Genomic DNA, 16,315 nt, shown 5'->3' on the forward strand with positions numbered 1-16,315 from the left:
GCTATTCTTAACACAATTTCTTATTGTAATATTGCACATATACATTGATTGGTAATGCAGGGAGATATGGAACTACTGTTGCAGTACTTGAACATTGGGAATTATGGAATCAAGGAAATGAATCCTAGCAGAACATCTGCTGCATTCTGAGCTGCCAATGGGGCAAACAAGGCTGCTTCATTGGATTCAGAGGAGCCTCCGCCAGCTAGATCAGACAGCGCTCTTATCGCGATGAATGGCACTCTTTGCTGTGAGCAAACAAGCGCGACTGCAGCAGTTTCCATGTCGATAGGAGTGGCATTGAATGCAGAATGCAAGAAGTCGCGGTAAGCACTGTTGTCCACGAAGACATTGGCACTCACCCCTCTCTTTACCCTCACTACTTTTGGTGCTCTTTGTAAGCAGGTAGAGTTTACACAACCCTCTAGCTTCATATTCTGTGGAAGTGTGAATTGAAGTACATAAACTTATATTTATTGCCAAAACCAAATATGCAGATAAATATTTGATGAGAAAATGGGATAACCTCAAGTTTCTTGGCAAGGGAGAAGTATGGTTCATTGACTGGTGTCCAAAAAGCATGTTGTCTGATCTCAGGATATCCATCAATGGGAAAGATCTCTTCTGGCTGGTACCACACATTGTTCAAAAGGTTACCTGAAGACACCTTTGCAGTGTCATATTTGGAGAAGTTAAGGTACCCAATCTCTCTAGTATAGTCTCCATTGGATTCCAAGGCTAGTTCATCATTTGGTCCATCCCCAAACCTCTGAACATATATGAAACAACACATAATTAAATATATAGGATTTTTAATCAACATGGCATTCAAGATTCTTGTTTTCTTCTTCTGAATTGTGAGTGTATTATGACCTGCCAGTTCCAAAGGCCTGTGTGAGCCCAAAATTGGGGAATGGTCACATCTCCTATTTGGAGTTGTGGATTTGCATTTCCAGATATTCCATAGTGAACAACTCCTTCAACCTCAAAGAAACTTAGCAGCAACTGTGTAGCAATACCTGAATTAAGCTACATACAGGCCAAAATTTCAACAGATTAGAGTACAGTATACTAATAATTCTGAAATTAGCCAAACAAGTCATAACTGGGAAATACATAAACTGATCTGAGTTTTTCAACATACCATTCCCAGTCCTGACATCACAACTATAACCTTCTTATTCTTGAGACTTGCAATCCGAAATCTCCTTCCTGCCATAACAATGTGCCCAGGCCAATTTACTTAGCTTCTGACATTCTTGACAAAGATTATGAGTCCTTAAAAGATAAAAGAAAGTAACATAGGACTCAAATTTGAAGCCTCTACGTCACGGGAATTCGAAAAATAGATTGGACGTTAACTCTATCAGCCTGAATAGGCGACCTAGTCGGTGTCTAGGGGGCCTATGAGGCCTAGTCAGCGCCTAGGCGGCCTAGTCGGTTGCCTAGCCGGCCAGCGCCTAGGTGCCGATTAGGTGGGATTTTCGCAACACTGCTATGAGGTAACTATTCTGTTATTATGATATAACTTAATATTGGACTCCCATCCCATTTATTGGTTGCCTGTTGAGGGGAGTGTTGAGAGAGTCCCAATAGTTTATTACCCATTACATACATACATACATACATATATATATATTGAAAATATGAAATCATAAGCAATATATAATAGTGAAGATTACCAGCAAAATCCAAGAAGGGTATGGAGGGATCAGAAACAAAGCTTGGAGATTGGAGGAGAGGGTTCATCTCAAAGCTGTTAGGCACCACTATACCCAAGAATGGCCCCTTTTTATTTACAGCTTTGATCTTTTCCATCACAGATGGAGAAACTACTGCACCATATCCCACACTCATTTCAAGAACAAGAAGAAGCCATCCTAGTACCACAGCACTTCTCATGACTCCATGCATCATCATCTAGCTAGCTTTTTGGAACAAAAAAACTTTGTAAAGATGGAGAGAAAAGTTGAAGTATTTATCTTCTTCTTCTTGAGGTTCGATCTACATATATAATCTAAGGGGTGCATGTATTTCATTTAATTTGGATTTATTTAGATTTTTAAAAACTTCCATTTGGATTTGTTTAGACTTTTAAAAACTTTAAAAAATGGTGGTATTCGATCTAGACTTTCAGTGGGTATTCCATTAAAACTTTTACAAAAAAAGTCTGTTGGTATTCAAAAAGTTATTAATTTTTATAGAGACCGTCAAATTATTGACTTTATAGATTTTTTTCTTCTGTAATATATAGTTAGTTGAAATTCATTTTTCAGACCCCAAACTTCTAAACTTTCTCTATAAATTACCAAACATGCATGTGAATCTGAATTTTATTAGGATATCTGAAATGAGAAAAGTCAAATCCGCATGCAAAAATCAAACTTTTTTGAGTTTGATTGATTTGGACTTTATATAAATATTGTAACTTATATATGAACTTTAATTCCTGGACAATGACTCAACTCAATTGACTAATCAAAAGTTTGATCTTATATATGATAGCCTAAGTTTAAAAAAAGGAATCAAGAAATCTTCAAACATGGTTTTGGCCCATTTGTCTTCTTCCAATTCCTCCCCCATACGCCATCCCAGCTTCGTGTGGCACGCCATATTCAAACCCCCTTCATTCTGGTAATGGTAATGGAATGATGTATGTATTTCATTTCAATTAAAAGTTTAAACTGATAATTGAACTGTGAGTTTATTTTCAAACACCTTATTATAACATGCCAACCATGTTTTGTTAGAATCTTCAATTAATTGCCCATTATTAGTTCAAAATTAAGTTAATTAATTTATGTACTTTTAATTTTGGCATATGTTGGACCAAAGAGACTTAGTCCTATTAATTACTTCTCTAAAATAGTGTTTGTAATAAAAGAGGATTATAAAATTGAGGGATTGCTTGTGGCTGAGAAATTGAAGAGGCAAAGTCAATTAATTGGTTTCACAATTATCTCAACATACATGTGGACATCACGGGCTGTACGTCTATTAGACATGCATGCAAAAATGAGTTGATTAGTATGGTGTGGGAGAGAAAAAAATGAGTTGATTAAAATTAAGGAATAAGGTTAAAATTGGCCACTGAACGTAACACGAAAATGCAATTAGGCCATTGAACGGAAAAAAGTGCAATTAGGCCACTGAACACACAAAAAATGTGCAATTTCACCTGGTAGCAGGTTACCCCCAATTTTAGCAGGTTACCCTCAATTTTAGCATGTTACCTGCTTACGTGGCAGCTGAGTTGGTATTTTTAATAAATTTTTAATAATAATTTTTATATAAAAAATAAAAATAAAAACGACTGTATTTTGTTTTTATTTTTTTTTTCATTTTTTAAATTTATTATTATTATTAATTATTAAAATTTATTAAAAATTCTTTAAAAATTATTAAAAATGCCAACTCAGCTGCCATGTAAGCAGGTAACCTGCTATCCTGTGAAATTGCATACGTTTGGAGAGTTCAGTGGCCTAATTGCACGTTTTTGCAGTATTCAGTGGCCTAATTGCACTTTTTTTTTCGTTCAGTGACCTAATTGCATTTTCAGGTTACGTTCAGTGGCCAATTTGAACCTTATTCCTAAAATTAATTCACAACACATTATACGTGGATTTATGCATCAAGGGCAAAGATGTCAATAATACTATATATTGGGAGTTGGGACTGCATAAGAAGAGAAAAACCGAAGTTTGAAAGGTGATTTATTCAGAATATGTTTTTTAGTAAGTTACGAGGAGAAACTTCAAGGGATAGAAATAAGTTACAGGAAAAAACTTCATAATTTCTGTACTGTAGATTCATAATTTCTATAATAACAAATGAAAAATAAAATTGTGAATCTACGTTTTAAAAAAAATAAAAATAAAAATTATGAATCTACAATATAGAAATTATGAATCTACCATTGTATTCACTATATGTATAGTGAACACGTTTCCACATCATAATTTGTGGCCAAAGAAAGGGTGGGGCTTTTCAATTTCTTTTGGCCCAAAATCAGCAGCTCATTGTGGTTTATTCTTCAGAATCTTTTTAATATGGCTCAACCTAGAAATCATTCATCTTCTAATCAATTAATTCATTAAGATAAGCTAATTTTAGCCAATCATTATACGGTGGACCATAGTCCACAGATCATTTTTAGCATATATACTAAATGTCTTCAATATAATTTGTCAGCTTAGTCCAAAGAATATTTCTTTCCCAAAAAATGTTATTCTTACAACCCTCCCAATACAAAGTATAATGAAATTGAAACCTTATGATTATCAAACTAAATACCCGATTAACTCGGTTAGAGTATGCTCCCAAACGGTGGCATTCACAATTTGAGTTGGAGTACCACTCCAAGGAGTTTGAGCATTTGAAGAGTGATGAGTGGTTGTATGATTTTGATTTTTGACCTTATGAGAATATAATGTTTATTTATTATTTGCGAATTAATTGCATTTTTATAAGTTGCTCCATTAGTCTCATTTTATGTATTTGATTTGATTAATGAGGCTTGTCTGGAGTTATTTTTAATTTAATTTTTCATAATATTAAGTTTAATATTAATATATAAAATCTATATATTTAGAAACTACATTAAAAATAGTATTAAAAATAAAAAATTAAATTTAAAAAATACTAAAAAAATAAGAAAAAAAAAGGAATTGATTTGACTAGTGAATAGAAAAAGTAAAATGGAATGAAGTAATTATGTAATAATATTATGTCAAAATGATTAAAAAAAATAAATCCATGTAATATTATCTAGGAGTTGTCATCCCCAACAATTGTTGTACAGTATTTGTTTGCAATAGTAGAATGGTTTTCAAGTTTAATAACAGAGTGATGATCGTAAGCGGATATTTTACATGTATCAAAATTTTTGTATAATGGTAGTTGGGACAATTTTGGTTGTGTTAAATGCATAAAATAAATTAAACTAAATGAAGATGCATTATGTTATTATCATTAGTACAGTTCATCACATCTCATAATAGGGCCTTTTAATTTGTAAATTTGAAGATTTTGTGAGGATCTTAAACTAGCTTAGTCTGCAGAAGTTTAATTTGCAACTAATTATATATCATACTGCATGCATATTATATATATATATACACTAAGCTAGCTAGCTAGCTAGGAAATAGATCAGAAGCAATAGAAAGTGATGATAGGATAATGATCTTAATGACTTAATTAGTTGTGAAAGATCGATCAGAATTAATAATACATAATAATAATAATAATTATACATAATTAATACAGCACACCTAAAATTATCCGAACATACTAAGAATGTATAGCATCATGAGCAATCAGCCTTGGAATCTTAGCAGATTGACTGCTCATGATGTTATAGCTAATATAATTTCTCTAGCTAATTCCCTAGTAGGTTAATAATTTTTAGTGTGCTGTACGCAACGTGGGATAATAATCAACTTAACGTAATGTAACCACATTATACGTAGTTTTAATTTTGTACTCTGATCTGATATGATCTTAAGTTTCATGATCGGAAACCTCCTCCCCCGAAAGCCGCCGGAGCCCAATAGTCCGCCCCGTTATCACTCCCGACTTGAAGCGTGCATGATATCGGCACAAGACACAACCCTCTACTCCTCAAATCCTTCTTTGCTTCTTCATCACCATCCTATCATTATTATCAATGAATTATATATATATTGTTGTCCATTTTAATTTGTTCCTAGGAAAAACAACTTTAATTTAATTTAATAATGTTGTACCTGCGGCTGATGATGATCAGATGTTCCTTTCCTCTTCAAACAGTTGTCATTTAAGAGCTATATATAAGACACATGAGAAAACAGATTTTGAATTATATATGACATTATAAATAGAATATTTACGTATTAATTGTTTTATTAAAAGAAAGCAACTTTTCTTTCATGCCTAGCTAAAACCTATATATTGTGGCATTCATATATCCATGGTAGGTAATAGATCCAATAAAGCTATCATACCTGACCAGGGTCTTCAGGGAATAAACTATTCCTCTCTGCACCTTGCACAAACTGAAAACAAAACAAAATAATCATTAATCCATAATGCAACAACATTATTGTCTTTTTAATTTTTTTTTTTTCTTTACTTCCCACACCATCATGATATATATGCTCTACAGTTAAATATACAACAGGGTCCCCACCCCACCCCACCCCTCCCCCCTCACCTTACTATCCCTCATACCCACTAAAGAACACAAAAAACGTAAATCATTTTAGATTATAAATAGTTGACTAACTTAAACCAAGAAGATCAATATGTCACTTTCAGTGAAAATAAAACTTAGAATCTTGTGGTTACCAAGTCAACAGTCTGACCAACTTAATTGAGGTTATTCGCCAATCTTTTGTGTCAAGTGTGACTATGAATGAAATAGCTAGTTGCACTACGTGTTGTAAGAACGAATTTTGTTTGTACAACATCTAGTACCATACAACCCAATAACATATATACATTATTGTATCGGATACAAAAAGACACTGATCTGTGTCGTCGATTAACACCTTAGAAGATTCTTGGTAAGTAAAAGTTAAAAATTACTTACTGACTGTTGTTGATGCCTCATGTTATTTCCTGATCCATTGCCCAAGTAGGGCAAGCTAAGGGCCTGCAGCACAATTCAAGGGGGAAAATGTATATAAGATAAGGAAAAAGTAATGTTTGTTTTCACCAATAACTAAAAAAGGATGCAATGTCTGAAAACTGGGGCTTTAACTATTTATGTATGTACCATCATTTAACTGTTTATGTATGTATGTATATATATATATGTACCATCATATTATGCTACATATATATATGCATGGTAGTTTGAAACCCAGATTTATATATGATGAAGAAACATCACCTCAATCTGGCTTTGAAGGAATCTAATGTACCCAATAGCTTCTAACAAGACAGAAGCAGTGTCAGTCTGCAAAATTCAAAACCCAAAAACAAAAAAAAAAAGTTAACTTAAATTGCCTCTTCATTTTAAGTGTATTAATTAATTAAATTAATTAAATCTGCCATGAGAAAACTCTATAAAAAAGATAAAGAAGCAGACAGAGAAATGTCATCTTCTTTTTGAGACTTCCTTTCTTTTCTTTCTCCTTTATAAAGAAAAAGATTCATCATTTATAATCCAATCATGACTAATTAAGTGGTAAATCTGGGCAATTAGTGTAGTTAATTAGTTGGTTAGTGTTGGGCTGCTAGAAGAGTCGAGTTAGTATCCTGTCATCGAATCTTGTCCTGTTACGCAAGTATAAGGAAATAAAGTTGATCTTTCGCTACTAACTAGCTATAACTTTTGGCGTAATGGTAAGTATTTGATTTGACAATTGGTATCAGAGCAGTTTAGCTACAGGTTAATTAATTACCTTCCCAAATGGAGAAACTAGTTGGTGAAGGGCAGTAATTCTATCTCCCAATTTTTCCTTCCTCACCTGTTAAGTTAATCAACGTATATATTACAATCAAAAGGAAGAAAGGATGGCATAATTGTGTGGATGAAAAGAGGGAGAGAGAGAGAGAGAGATAATGACATGAGAGAATAACATGCAAGAGAATCGCCATGCTTGAAAGAGAGGACAATCAAGAAAGACAATAGTAAAATGACAAGAAATGAAAGAAATAGATTCACATACATATATATACTGCTAAGAAGCCTTAATCCCATCTCAGTTGACTCGACCCAAAAGATAAGTTAATACCCAGATTTACTTACTTTTGTACCAAACTTTAATAATTTCAATCTTATTGGACCGACTTAAAGTAAAAATATTGTAATTTTTACCTTGAAGGTGGATTGAGTTGAAGAAGGTTGAATCCTAGCCTTCTTAGTAGGTGCCCCACCAGTAGCAGTGCTGTTACACTTTATAAAACAAAACGAAGAACACACATTAATCTTTTCATGATATTCTAAACCCTAATAATTGTAAGTAATTCTAAAGATCAGATATACAATAAGTACATGCAAGTAGAAAAGATGGATTTTGTAAGTTAAAATTGTAAGAAATTTGATACCTCGGAAGAGTGATCAGGGGGAGGATGTCTAGCATCGGACTTGTTAGAGAAATCCAACATGTTATTACTACTTAAGGATGTGACGCAAGACTTGGCCGGAAATTCCACGTTTCCGCCATGGCCGCCGCCGTAGACGTAGGTGTTTGTTGGGTTTTCTTGTTTTACGTCGTAAACCATGGCGGCGGCGGAGGCGGAGGCGTGGCTAAGTAGCTGCTGCTCCCAATTCTCCAGCTTGTTCTTAACGCCTTGCTGCATCATACCGCTAAACCCAGATTTGTCTTCTTCACCCACCAACCCTCCCCTAAACATGCACATATATCGATAATAATTTAAAAAAAAAAAGAATAAATTAGTCTAGCATAGGCTGAGAAACCTGAGAGACTTACAAGAGAAGCTGGCTCCATGACTCTGGAAGCTGGTGTTCATGGTGGTTGTTATCGGTCCACGAGGAGGCGGATAAGGGCGGGAGGGAAGGGGTGGCGGTGGGCGGTGGCGGGGAAGGGAAGAGAGTGGGGAGAGGAGCCAAGAAAGGAGGAGGAGGCGGCGGTTGGTGGTGGTGGTGGTGGAGTTGATGATGGGGTAAAGGAGGCCTCATGGTATTATTGATGATGCTCCACCAGTTAGGGCTTCCACCACCCATCATTTGCTGTACTGGTAGTGATGAACTCTGCAAAACACCTCTATTCATCTGATCTCTTCTCTCAATTCAATTATCTTCTCTTTCACTTTCACTTTCACCTTCTTGATCACCTTCTAGCTAGCTCCAGCCTTCTTCTTCTCTCTAACTTTATACAATTTTCTTGAATCTATCTCTCCCAAACAAACAAGGCCTTATTAGCTTGTTCTTTTAGGAACTTTGGGGGGTCTTCCCACTCTTGATTAAGTAGAAGAATGATTGAAAGAAGTTTACATAAGTCTATCTATAGAGAGAGAGAGAAAGAGAGAGAGAGAGTTGAATCATGGTTTTGAGGACCTTTGTTGTTTTTGTATCCCATCTTTCTCTACTTTCTTTATTAGTAGCTTTAATTTTTCTTTTATTATTAATTGGCCTTCACCTTTCTTCCTAGCTTTCTTTTTTGATTTACTTTTCTATTGCTTTGCTTTTCTCTTGCTTTTGCTTTACCATTAAAGTGGGCAGGAAAGGTGGTAGTAATTTACCATTCTGTAAAAAAGCTGGAAAAAAACAAACAACAAATAAATTATATTTTAAACAATTATATAATTTTGATCAGATTAGTTGAGTTTTACTACACTAACTTCATGTGCACCATATGTTTCCATACACTAGCAGTGTGTGGGAGAGAGAATTATGATCATACGATGAGAATAATATTTATGTAAAGAAAATATGAATCAATCTCATCTATACATTTGAATTGATTTTTTTCTTTCTTTCCAAAAGATTGAACCCCAACTCTAAGGCCCCCCTACATCCTGGTCTGATAGAGCATCCGAAAGGATGTCAATCATAGTAACTCAACTGAACATGAATCACAGATGCTAGACATTTGCTTACTGAGCACAAGGAGCCCCCTCACTTTGAGAGATTGCTCTTACACTGTCGCTGGTGAGATTTAATTCGATCCCGGGTAATTCTTTGAATTGATTGTTTTTTTTTTTTTTTGAAAAAAATGACATTTGAAGCATTATTTTTATAACTTATGTATAAATATAGGTGTAATGTTTATTATATATGTTCTGTATTTAAACATAATATCATATATGTGCATATTGTCAGTACGTAGTAATATATATATATATATATATATATATATATATATATATATATATGCTACATGAAGCATGAGAAAGGTTTGCGCCCCATGAAAATCATCCTTAGGTAACGTGTGAACTACTACATGAGTGCACATAATCTACTACATGAATGTGTTGCAATTATTCCCAAACATGCTTGTATGACGGTGGAGATCCTAAAGTAATTGTGGTGCATTCGTCTAGTAGGTTATGTGCACTCATGTAGTTTTCACATTATCATCTAAGGCATGGTTCTTAGTTGAACGTATGTATGAGAACTTGTTCTTATGTGAAAAGTAAGAATCAATTTTAGTTGTCCATTTAGTTAGATCTAATAATTTTATAGCAATAAGAAAAAAAATCACAGTGACATTTTGATAATCTTTTCTAAATTGTTTTTTTTTTTAATCATCTAACAATAACTCGACTATAAACTAATTAAAGCTATGAGGATTTTGTATAGAGATAAAACACACACACACACTTTAGAATTCAAGTAGCTTTTCTCACACAAAAAAAAAAAAACATTCTATTACTCTTGTAAACAAAATAGAGAAATTCATAGGAATTGCAACGAGACGGAGTAGGGATAGGAAGTATACTCTTCGATCCCGTCCTCTCAACCCTATCATATTCCCCGTCCTTGCCAAGGAAAAGAAAATTTTCTTCATCTTCACCGCCACAAAAAATCGTTGCCTCTCAATCAGCTCTATAGTCAAACTAGTAATTTAATTACTATAATTTTTATTATTTAAGTAAAATAATCTAAATATTTAATTTTTAATTTAAATGATCAAGTTCAAATATTAATTTATTACTTAAGTTTTTAATTTTTCATAACTTTATTAATATATATATATATATATATATATATATATATTAATGTACCCAGATGTGATGGAGAGGAGTATTCATGTTCCCGTCCCTATCCCCGGCAAGGAATGGATACATACTTGTATTGTGGTATGTTATCATCAAGAATGAGTCTGCCTTCTTACCCCATGCATATCTTTGGATGATGAGTGTGAGTTTTTACATCATAAAAATGGAGAGAGAAAAGGAATGGATACATCAAAAAGAAAAAATATTAAATATTTTCATTGCATTTTAGTAGTAGTTTTTTGTTTGACATATAATTATTTTTCATAATTGTACTGTAAGATTAATCTAAATAAAATAACATCTTTAACACAACACATCTTTTACAAAATTCAAACTTTTGTTTTTACAATTAAAGTAGCAATTGGCTTTTTCGTTAGGATTTAATTTTCCATCACAGCCCCAAAGAGATTGATAGGAGCGGATAACGAATTGAAGTTAATAATGGCAATCAAATTTAATTAAGCAACAAACAACAATGGGTCCCACTTTATGCAAATATCTTCCTTTAAAAAAAACAATATTTACTTGAAGAGCATAAATTTTACCAGGGGACTAAAATTATGCATAAAAAATTATTATGCTCAAATCACATGATGACTTTGGCAGACTAATTGTCTGTATTAACAAAATTAATTTCATAAAAAAGCTGAATCAGACACTTAATTAACAACATGCGATGTATAATTTTTTATAATTATTTTTGGGGTCAATGTCGTTATTCTGTAACCCTAATTTTGGACCAATTGTCTTGTATGGTTGTTGTAATTGTTGGACAGACATAAGTAATCGAGTAATAACTAACATAGGTGATAATTACATTTTTTAATTTGACCTTTTTTTTTTCAACCTATCACACATGATCCTAAAGTAGTTAAGAGTTTTTTTTTTTTTCTTTCTTTCTTTTTTACTTTGTACCAATTATTGTAAAGAATAATTTTATACGAGAAAAAAAAAAAAAAAACAAAGATTTTGGTATATCAAAAGTTTTCAAACATTTTGTCAAACATAAAAGGCCTTGTTTGGTAAAGGGCGGTTAGCTCTTACCTAATTGGATTAATTAGAGGGTATAACTAATTGATAACATTAGCTGATTGTAGAAAAATGTTTGGTAAATTAGCTGTTAGCGAATAACTATTTGGTATAATTTTTTTCTCAAAAAATTAATTGAAAAAATTGCTTTGAGCAGCTTTTTGAATTTTTTCATTTTGAAGTTACAAAAAGTTAATTAACCAAACATTTATATTGATTTTTTAACCAAATCAAACAATTAATAGTAGTCAAATAAATCAAAATTTACTGATAAGCTAACTATTTTACCAAACAGGGCCAAAATATTTATAGGAAATATAAGGAATTTATTAGCATTCAAAAATTGAATTTAAAATTCAATTCTAACTCCTAAAATTGATGAGCAAGTAATAGAGGTTCACAATGGCTACTTAAAAAGTTTTTCCAAACTTTATTATTATTTTTTAAACTAAATGGGTATATTTTGACAATTAATTTCTCATTTGCTCATTATCCATTTTTATAATACATCAAACCCATACCCTCAACTATGTGAATCTAAGGGCGTGTTTGGTTGGTGGGTTTTGCCCATAGGAATGGGTATGAAAGTGACTGTTGTTGTTTGGTTGATAGGTTTTTAGAACACCACTATGGGTTTCGAATACCCCATCAATTGAAAAACCCATACCCAAATAGAATAAGGGTTTCATTCCCTTATTCATTTTCAAGCACTACTATTAGTAACCATTCTCATTCCACCATACTACCAAACATGTTAAATACTTTCACCAAAACCCATTACCATTACCAAGTATTTGATACACATTCCGATTCCGATTCCTATGTGCGAACCAAAGACACCCTAAATCTACGTACTTTGATCCAATCCGAATTGAAAGTGTATCCCAGTCAAAATTATACATCTAAATGACTACTTTAAATGTCATAGCATATTTTTTCAACAATTTTCCACATGAATGAAAATAATTCTTTTTTTAGACTGGAAAACGACACAATAGTTTCAATAGACAATCTTTGAATTTATTGACATTTGTGTAAACGATTATATATCTTACAGGAATTTCCCAACATTTGTTCAGTTCTTATGGGTGTGCTCAATCGTTTTGGTTGTGGAACACTTTGCCTAATTTTGTGAGAGTTTTTAAAGAGTTGAGCATGTATAAATCTCCTTGAAGCGGCCCCATGTGTCTCTCATATAGGTGACTCTTTTCCTGAATATCTTACAAATTCAACTCATGTCAACCAACATTTTTGAATAATCATTAAAGGATTCATACATGCATTATAATTAAACTCGTGCGGAAGTCACTATTTCTACGAGAAGTGGATAGAAGTTCAAAACTCCATCATGACCACATCTTGTTCTATAGTTTAGTTGTCCCTTTTTAACCTAGGTGACAACTAATAGGGTTGGGTATCAATGGACTATAGAATTTTATTTCAGGGACTTTTGAACGACACCTTGCACGCTTGCATTGCGAGTGCACCTCCCTTCCCTTCCCTTCCCATTCCCCCTTGCGAAAGAAAGCTTCTATATATGTTATACAATACAAACTTTTTTAAAAAGTTGAATTGTATTTATACTAGTACAAACTCAGCTCGATCACATTACTTTCCAATGTAAGATAAATGTTACTTATAAGTCTTCCATACTCCATTTTCCCTAACTCAATAGAACACTTTGAGAATTAATTTCTCATGCATTCATTACCCATTTTGAGCGATAATATATCAAATTCATCCTCTCAACTATGAAAATCTGAATCAAATTTGACCCAATCCAAATAAAAAATAGATCCCATTCAAAATTACATATTAAAATTGCCACTTTAAATACTATTTTTAGCTAATTACATATTACGCGCCTAGCCTAAAACTAATCATACATTATTAAGTGTGAATGAAGTTATACCCTTCATTTATATATGTTTTTTATACGTTATTATGCAATAAAAGTACAACTTTTATTGCATATAAAAGTACAACTTTTATTGCATAATAATGTATAAAAAATTTAACAAAAAACAGACATAAATGAAGGGTATAACTTCATTCACACTTATTATGTTTTTTAAATTATGTACAATAATTTAAATATCTAAAATCTAAATAAATTTAAAATTTTAATATAAAATATTAATATTGAGTTTTTTTTTTTTTTTTTTTTTTTTTTGAATCACATGTAAAAAAAATACTAGTTATTATAATAATATAAATGTCACTAAACTCGATCATAGTACCAAAATAACAACTCATACATAAAATTAACTATTTCTAATTAGTCTTCCAATTAGGGCAACACAAAACCCTGCTACATGATCGGTATATATACGTGCAAATATATGTGTGATGAAATAAAGATGCCAGAACCCAGAATAAACTCTAATTTCCAAGAGCGGTCAAAATCTAGGGTTTTGAGATTCCTAACCCCTTGCCAAGCCACGAAGAATGATCACAATTACCTAGAAACGAAAATTCCAAATTTTCATTTCATTTTTTATCAATATATACTTTTTCTTTGTTCGACATGCGTAATTGTCAATTTTGACCTTGTGTATTTTCCTAATTTTAATTTTTAAATGTGGGCATTTAAGTCCTTGCAACATCGAACTGCCTAATATTCAAGTATTCTTAATCAGCAAGTGGAATATTATATAAATAAAATTATTCTCTGATGAAATATTTTATAGGTTTTTTGACCACAAACAAACAAAAAAATATTTTAATTTTATTTTTGAAACAAAAGAAATATTAAATTAAGAGAGAATAGAATTAAAATTTATGGGGGAGAGTGAGAATAAAATAGAATTATGGGGTGGCTAAGGAATGGGAATTTCTGGTCCGTACTGCTAAAATCTTTGTCGGAATCTCCCTGTCTTTTTCCTTAGCACACCGTTTTTATTCCTCTGTTCATATTGTTTTTGTTTTTTGTTTTTTGTTTTTTGTTTTTTTATAATTTTTAATTCTTATAATATACATTCCATCTCATTCCAAGTAACCAACCTCTTCCTTCTTGTCTTGTTTCAAACTCCATATTCTCATCTCCCTTCTAGATAGGTTTATGAAATAGACAATACACCCATGTATACATATATCGGTTGCAATATTAATAATTTATGATTCAAGTAAAAGAAATTTCCAACGATTTTTTTTTTTTTTTTATAGTTAAGTTATTAATCACTTTTTATGGTCATTAGTTTATAATTGTGATGAAAGAATTTTTAGATTCTCAAAATGACTTAAAAGTGAAGTTATTGTCAAGTTTCTGATGATAATTTTTCTTTGATCAGAAATTTTGATGAGTTCTTTTAATAGTGTTATAATAAAATGTTTGATCGGTAATTTGAATTTTGTAAATAGTATAAAATATTGCAATAATTTTTTTTAATTAATTAAATTCTAATGTAACTATTTCATGTTAGGAAAGTTACGGTATCAAAATATCTATATTGATGACAATAATATAGTCATAGCACCTACACCCATTGAAATGTCAATTTTGAGCTAAACATACACACCCTACATATGTTGGATTGTTGGTCTTGTTTTTGGGCGAAATAATTTTTATTAGGTTCTATATACACATTAAGTTAAAAAAAAAAAAAAAGTCACTTTCCCTTATTTTAATAAAACAAATTTCAACTCGTACGAGTTTAATTCACTGATTCAATTGACAATATTTAAGAGAAGAATAAAATAAATTTTAGTAAGAATACAAATATATATATTTAGGAATATGCAACAAATTAAACGTCATCATCGTGGATCGATCGATCTTTATCAACTAAGCTAAGCTTGCGAATTACTTAAAAATCACGACACAAAGCCATACTTCCTTGACCTCTTTAGAGTTGGTAGAATCATATATGCATATATGGCTCCTGGACGACATTATTGTTTTTTCTAATTAATTTAATTCACTTTTGGATAAAATAATAATTTAGAAATAGATGAACATCATATCAGACACGCATTTGGATTGGCCGGCGACGATTACTTATTAATTGATTTATCAATCAAGACTATCACTATCAAGAAGACTATACTAACAAGGTTTATGTTATCACAAACTTTTTTCTTGATGTAACAATTATAAAAATGCATTGCATACCAAAAATATATTATATTGCAAGTTTGATGCACTAATATTTTCAAATATGACTAATAACTAAATTAATTATATCCCTAAATAAAAAGAGACTTATTATTTGATCTCTGAATTAATTATTAATTTGATATATTAGCTCGAAAACTCATTCATTTTGTATTGAATATACAATCATTTATGATTTAAATGAATGGATATATGTAGTGAGTTCTGTTGTAGTATTAGTATGTACCTTTACGGATAATATCGGTACAGTAAAAAATAACATACATAGTTATATTTGGTACTAATACTACATTAAGTTTTTTTTTTTTTTTTTTTTTTAAAATTTAATGTAACTTTATGATTGAGTTATACAACAGGAGGATTACTGGTACAATAACTCAGATTTTTACCAATCTGGGTACTTTCCAAGATTGAGAAATCAATGACCAAGATTGGGCGTCCCAAAGGTTAAAAATTGGTGACCAAGATTGGACATAATGTGAAAAGTAGGTTAATTCTGTCTTC

At 31.8% G+C, this 16,315-nt stretch overlaps 2 protein-coding genes and 1 long non-coding RNA gene across 4 annotated transcripts; 1 reads left to right on the forward strand and 2 right to left on the reverse strand.

The window, feature by feature from the left end:
- Positions 1 to 7: 7 nt before the first annotated feature.
- Positions 8 to 2,003, reverse strand: LOC109186672 (bark storage protein A). The gene is made up of 5 exons (XM_019336767.1): positions 1,683 to 2,003; positions 1,145 to 1,212; positions 874 to 1,029; positions 527 to 769; positions 8 to 437 (listed from the first exon to the last, which is right to left on the reverse strand). Exons 1-5 carry the CDS (start codon positions 1,918 to 1,920, stop codon positions 102 to 104), a joined length of 1,041 nt encoding a protein of 346 aa, XP_019192312.1. The 5' UTR covers positions 1,921 to 2,003; the 3' UTR covers positions 8 to 101.
- LOC109186675 lies at positions 785 to 15,762 on the forward strand. The gene is made up of 3 exons (XR_002055159.1): positions 785 to 863; positions 4,384 to 4,389; positions 15,751 to 15,762. It is a non-coding gene; the product is annotated as an uncharacterized LOC109186675 (long non-coding RNA).
- Positions 5,169 to 9,026, reverse strand: LOC109186669 (transcription factor bHLH68-like). 2 transcript variants are annotated; one of them, XM_019336760.1, is made up of 10 exons: positions 8,418 to 9,026; positions 8,287 to 8,332; positions 8,032 to 8,247; positions 7,802 to 7,879; positions 7,386 to 7,451; positions 6,872 to 6,937; positions 6,569 to 6,631; positions 5,982 to 6,032; positions 5,745 to 5,801; positions 5,169 to 5,650 (listed from the first exon to the last, which is right to left on the reverse strand). In XM_019336760.1, exons 1-10 carry the CDS (start codon positions 8,717 to 8,719, stop codon positions 5,507 to 5,509), a joined length of 1,089 nt encoding a protein of 362 aa, XP_019192305.1. In that variant the 5' UTR covers positions 8,720 to 9,026; the 3' UTR covers positions 5,169 to 5,506. The 2 variants fall into 2 exon arrangements, with proteins under 2 accessions (XP_019192305.1, XP_019192304.1); XM_019336759.1 differs by having other exon boundaries at positions 8,032 to 8,332.
- Positions 15,763 to 16,315: the final 553 nt, after the last annotated feature.

The sequence above is a fragment of the Ipomoea nil genome, unplaced genomic scaffold, assembly GCF_001879475.1.
Source record: "Ipomoea nil cultivar Tokyo-kokei standard unplaced genomic scaffold, Asagao_1.1 scaffold1407, whole genome shotgun sequence".
Taxonomy (NCBI): Eukaryota; Viridiplantae; Streptophyta; class Magnoliopsida; order Solanales; family Convolvulaceae; genus Ipomoea; species Ipomoea nil.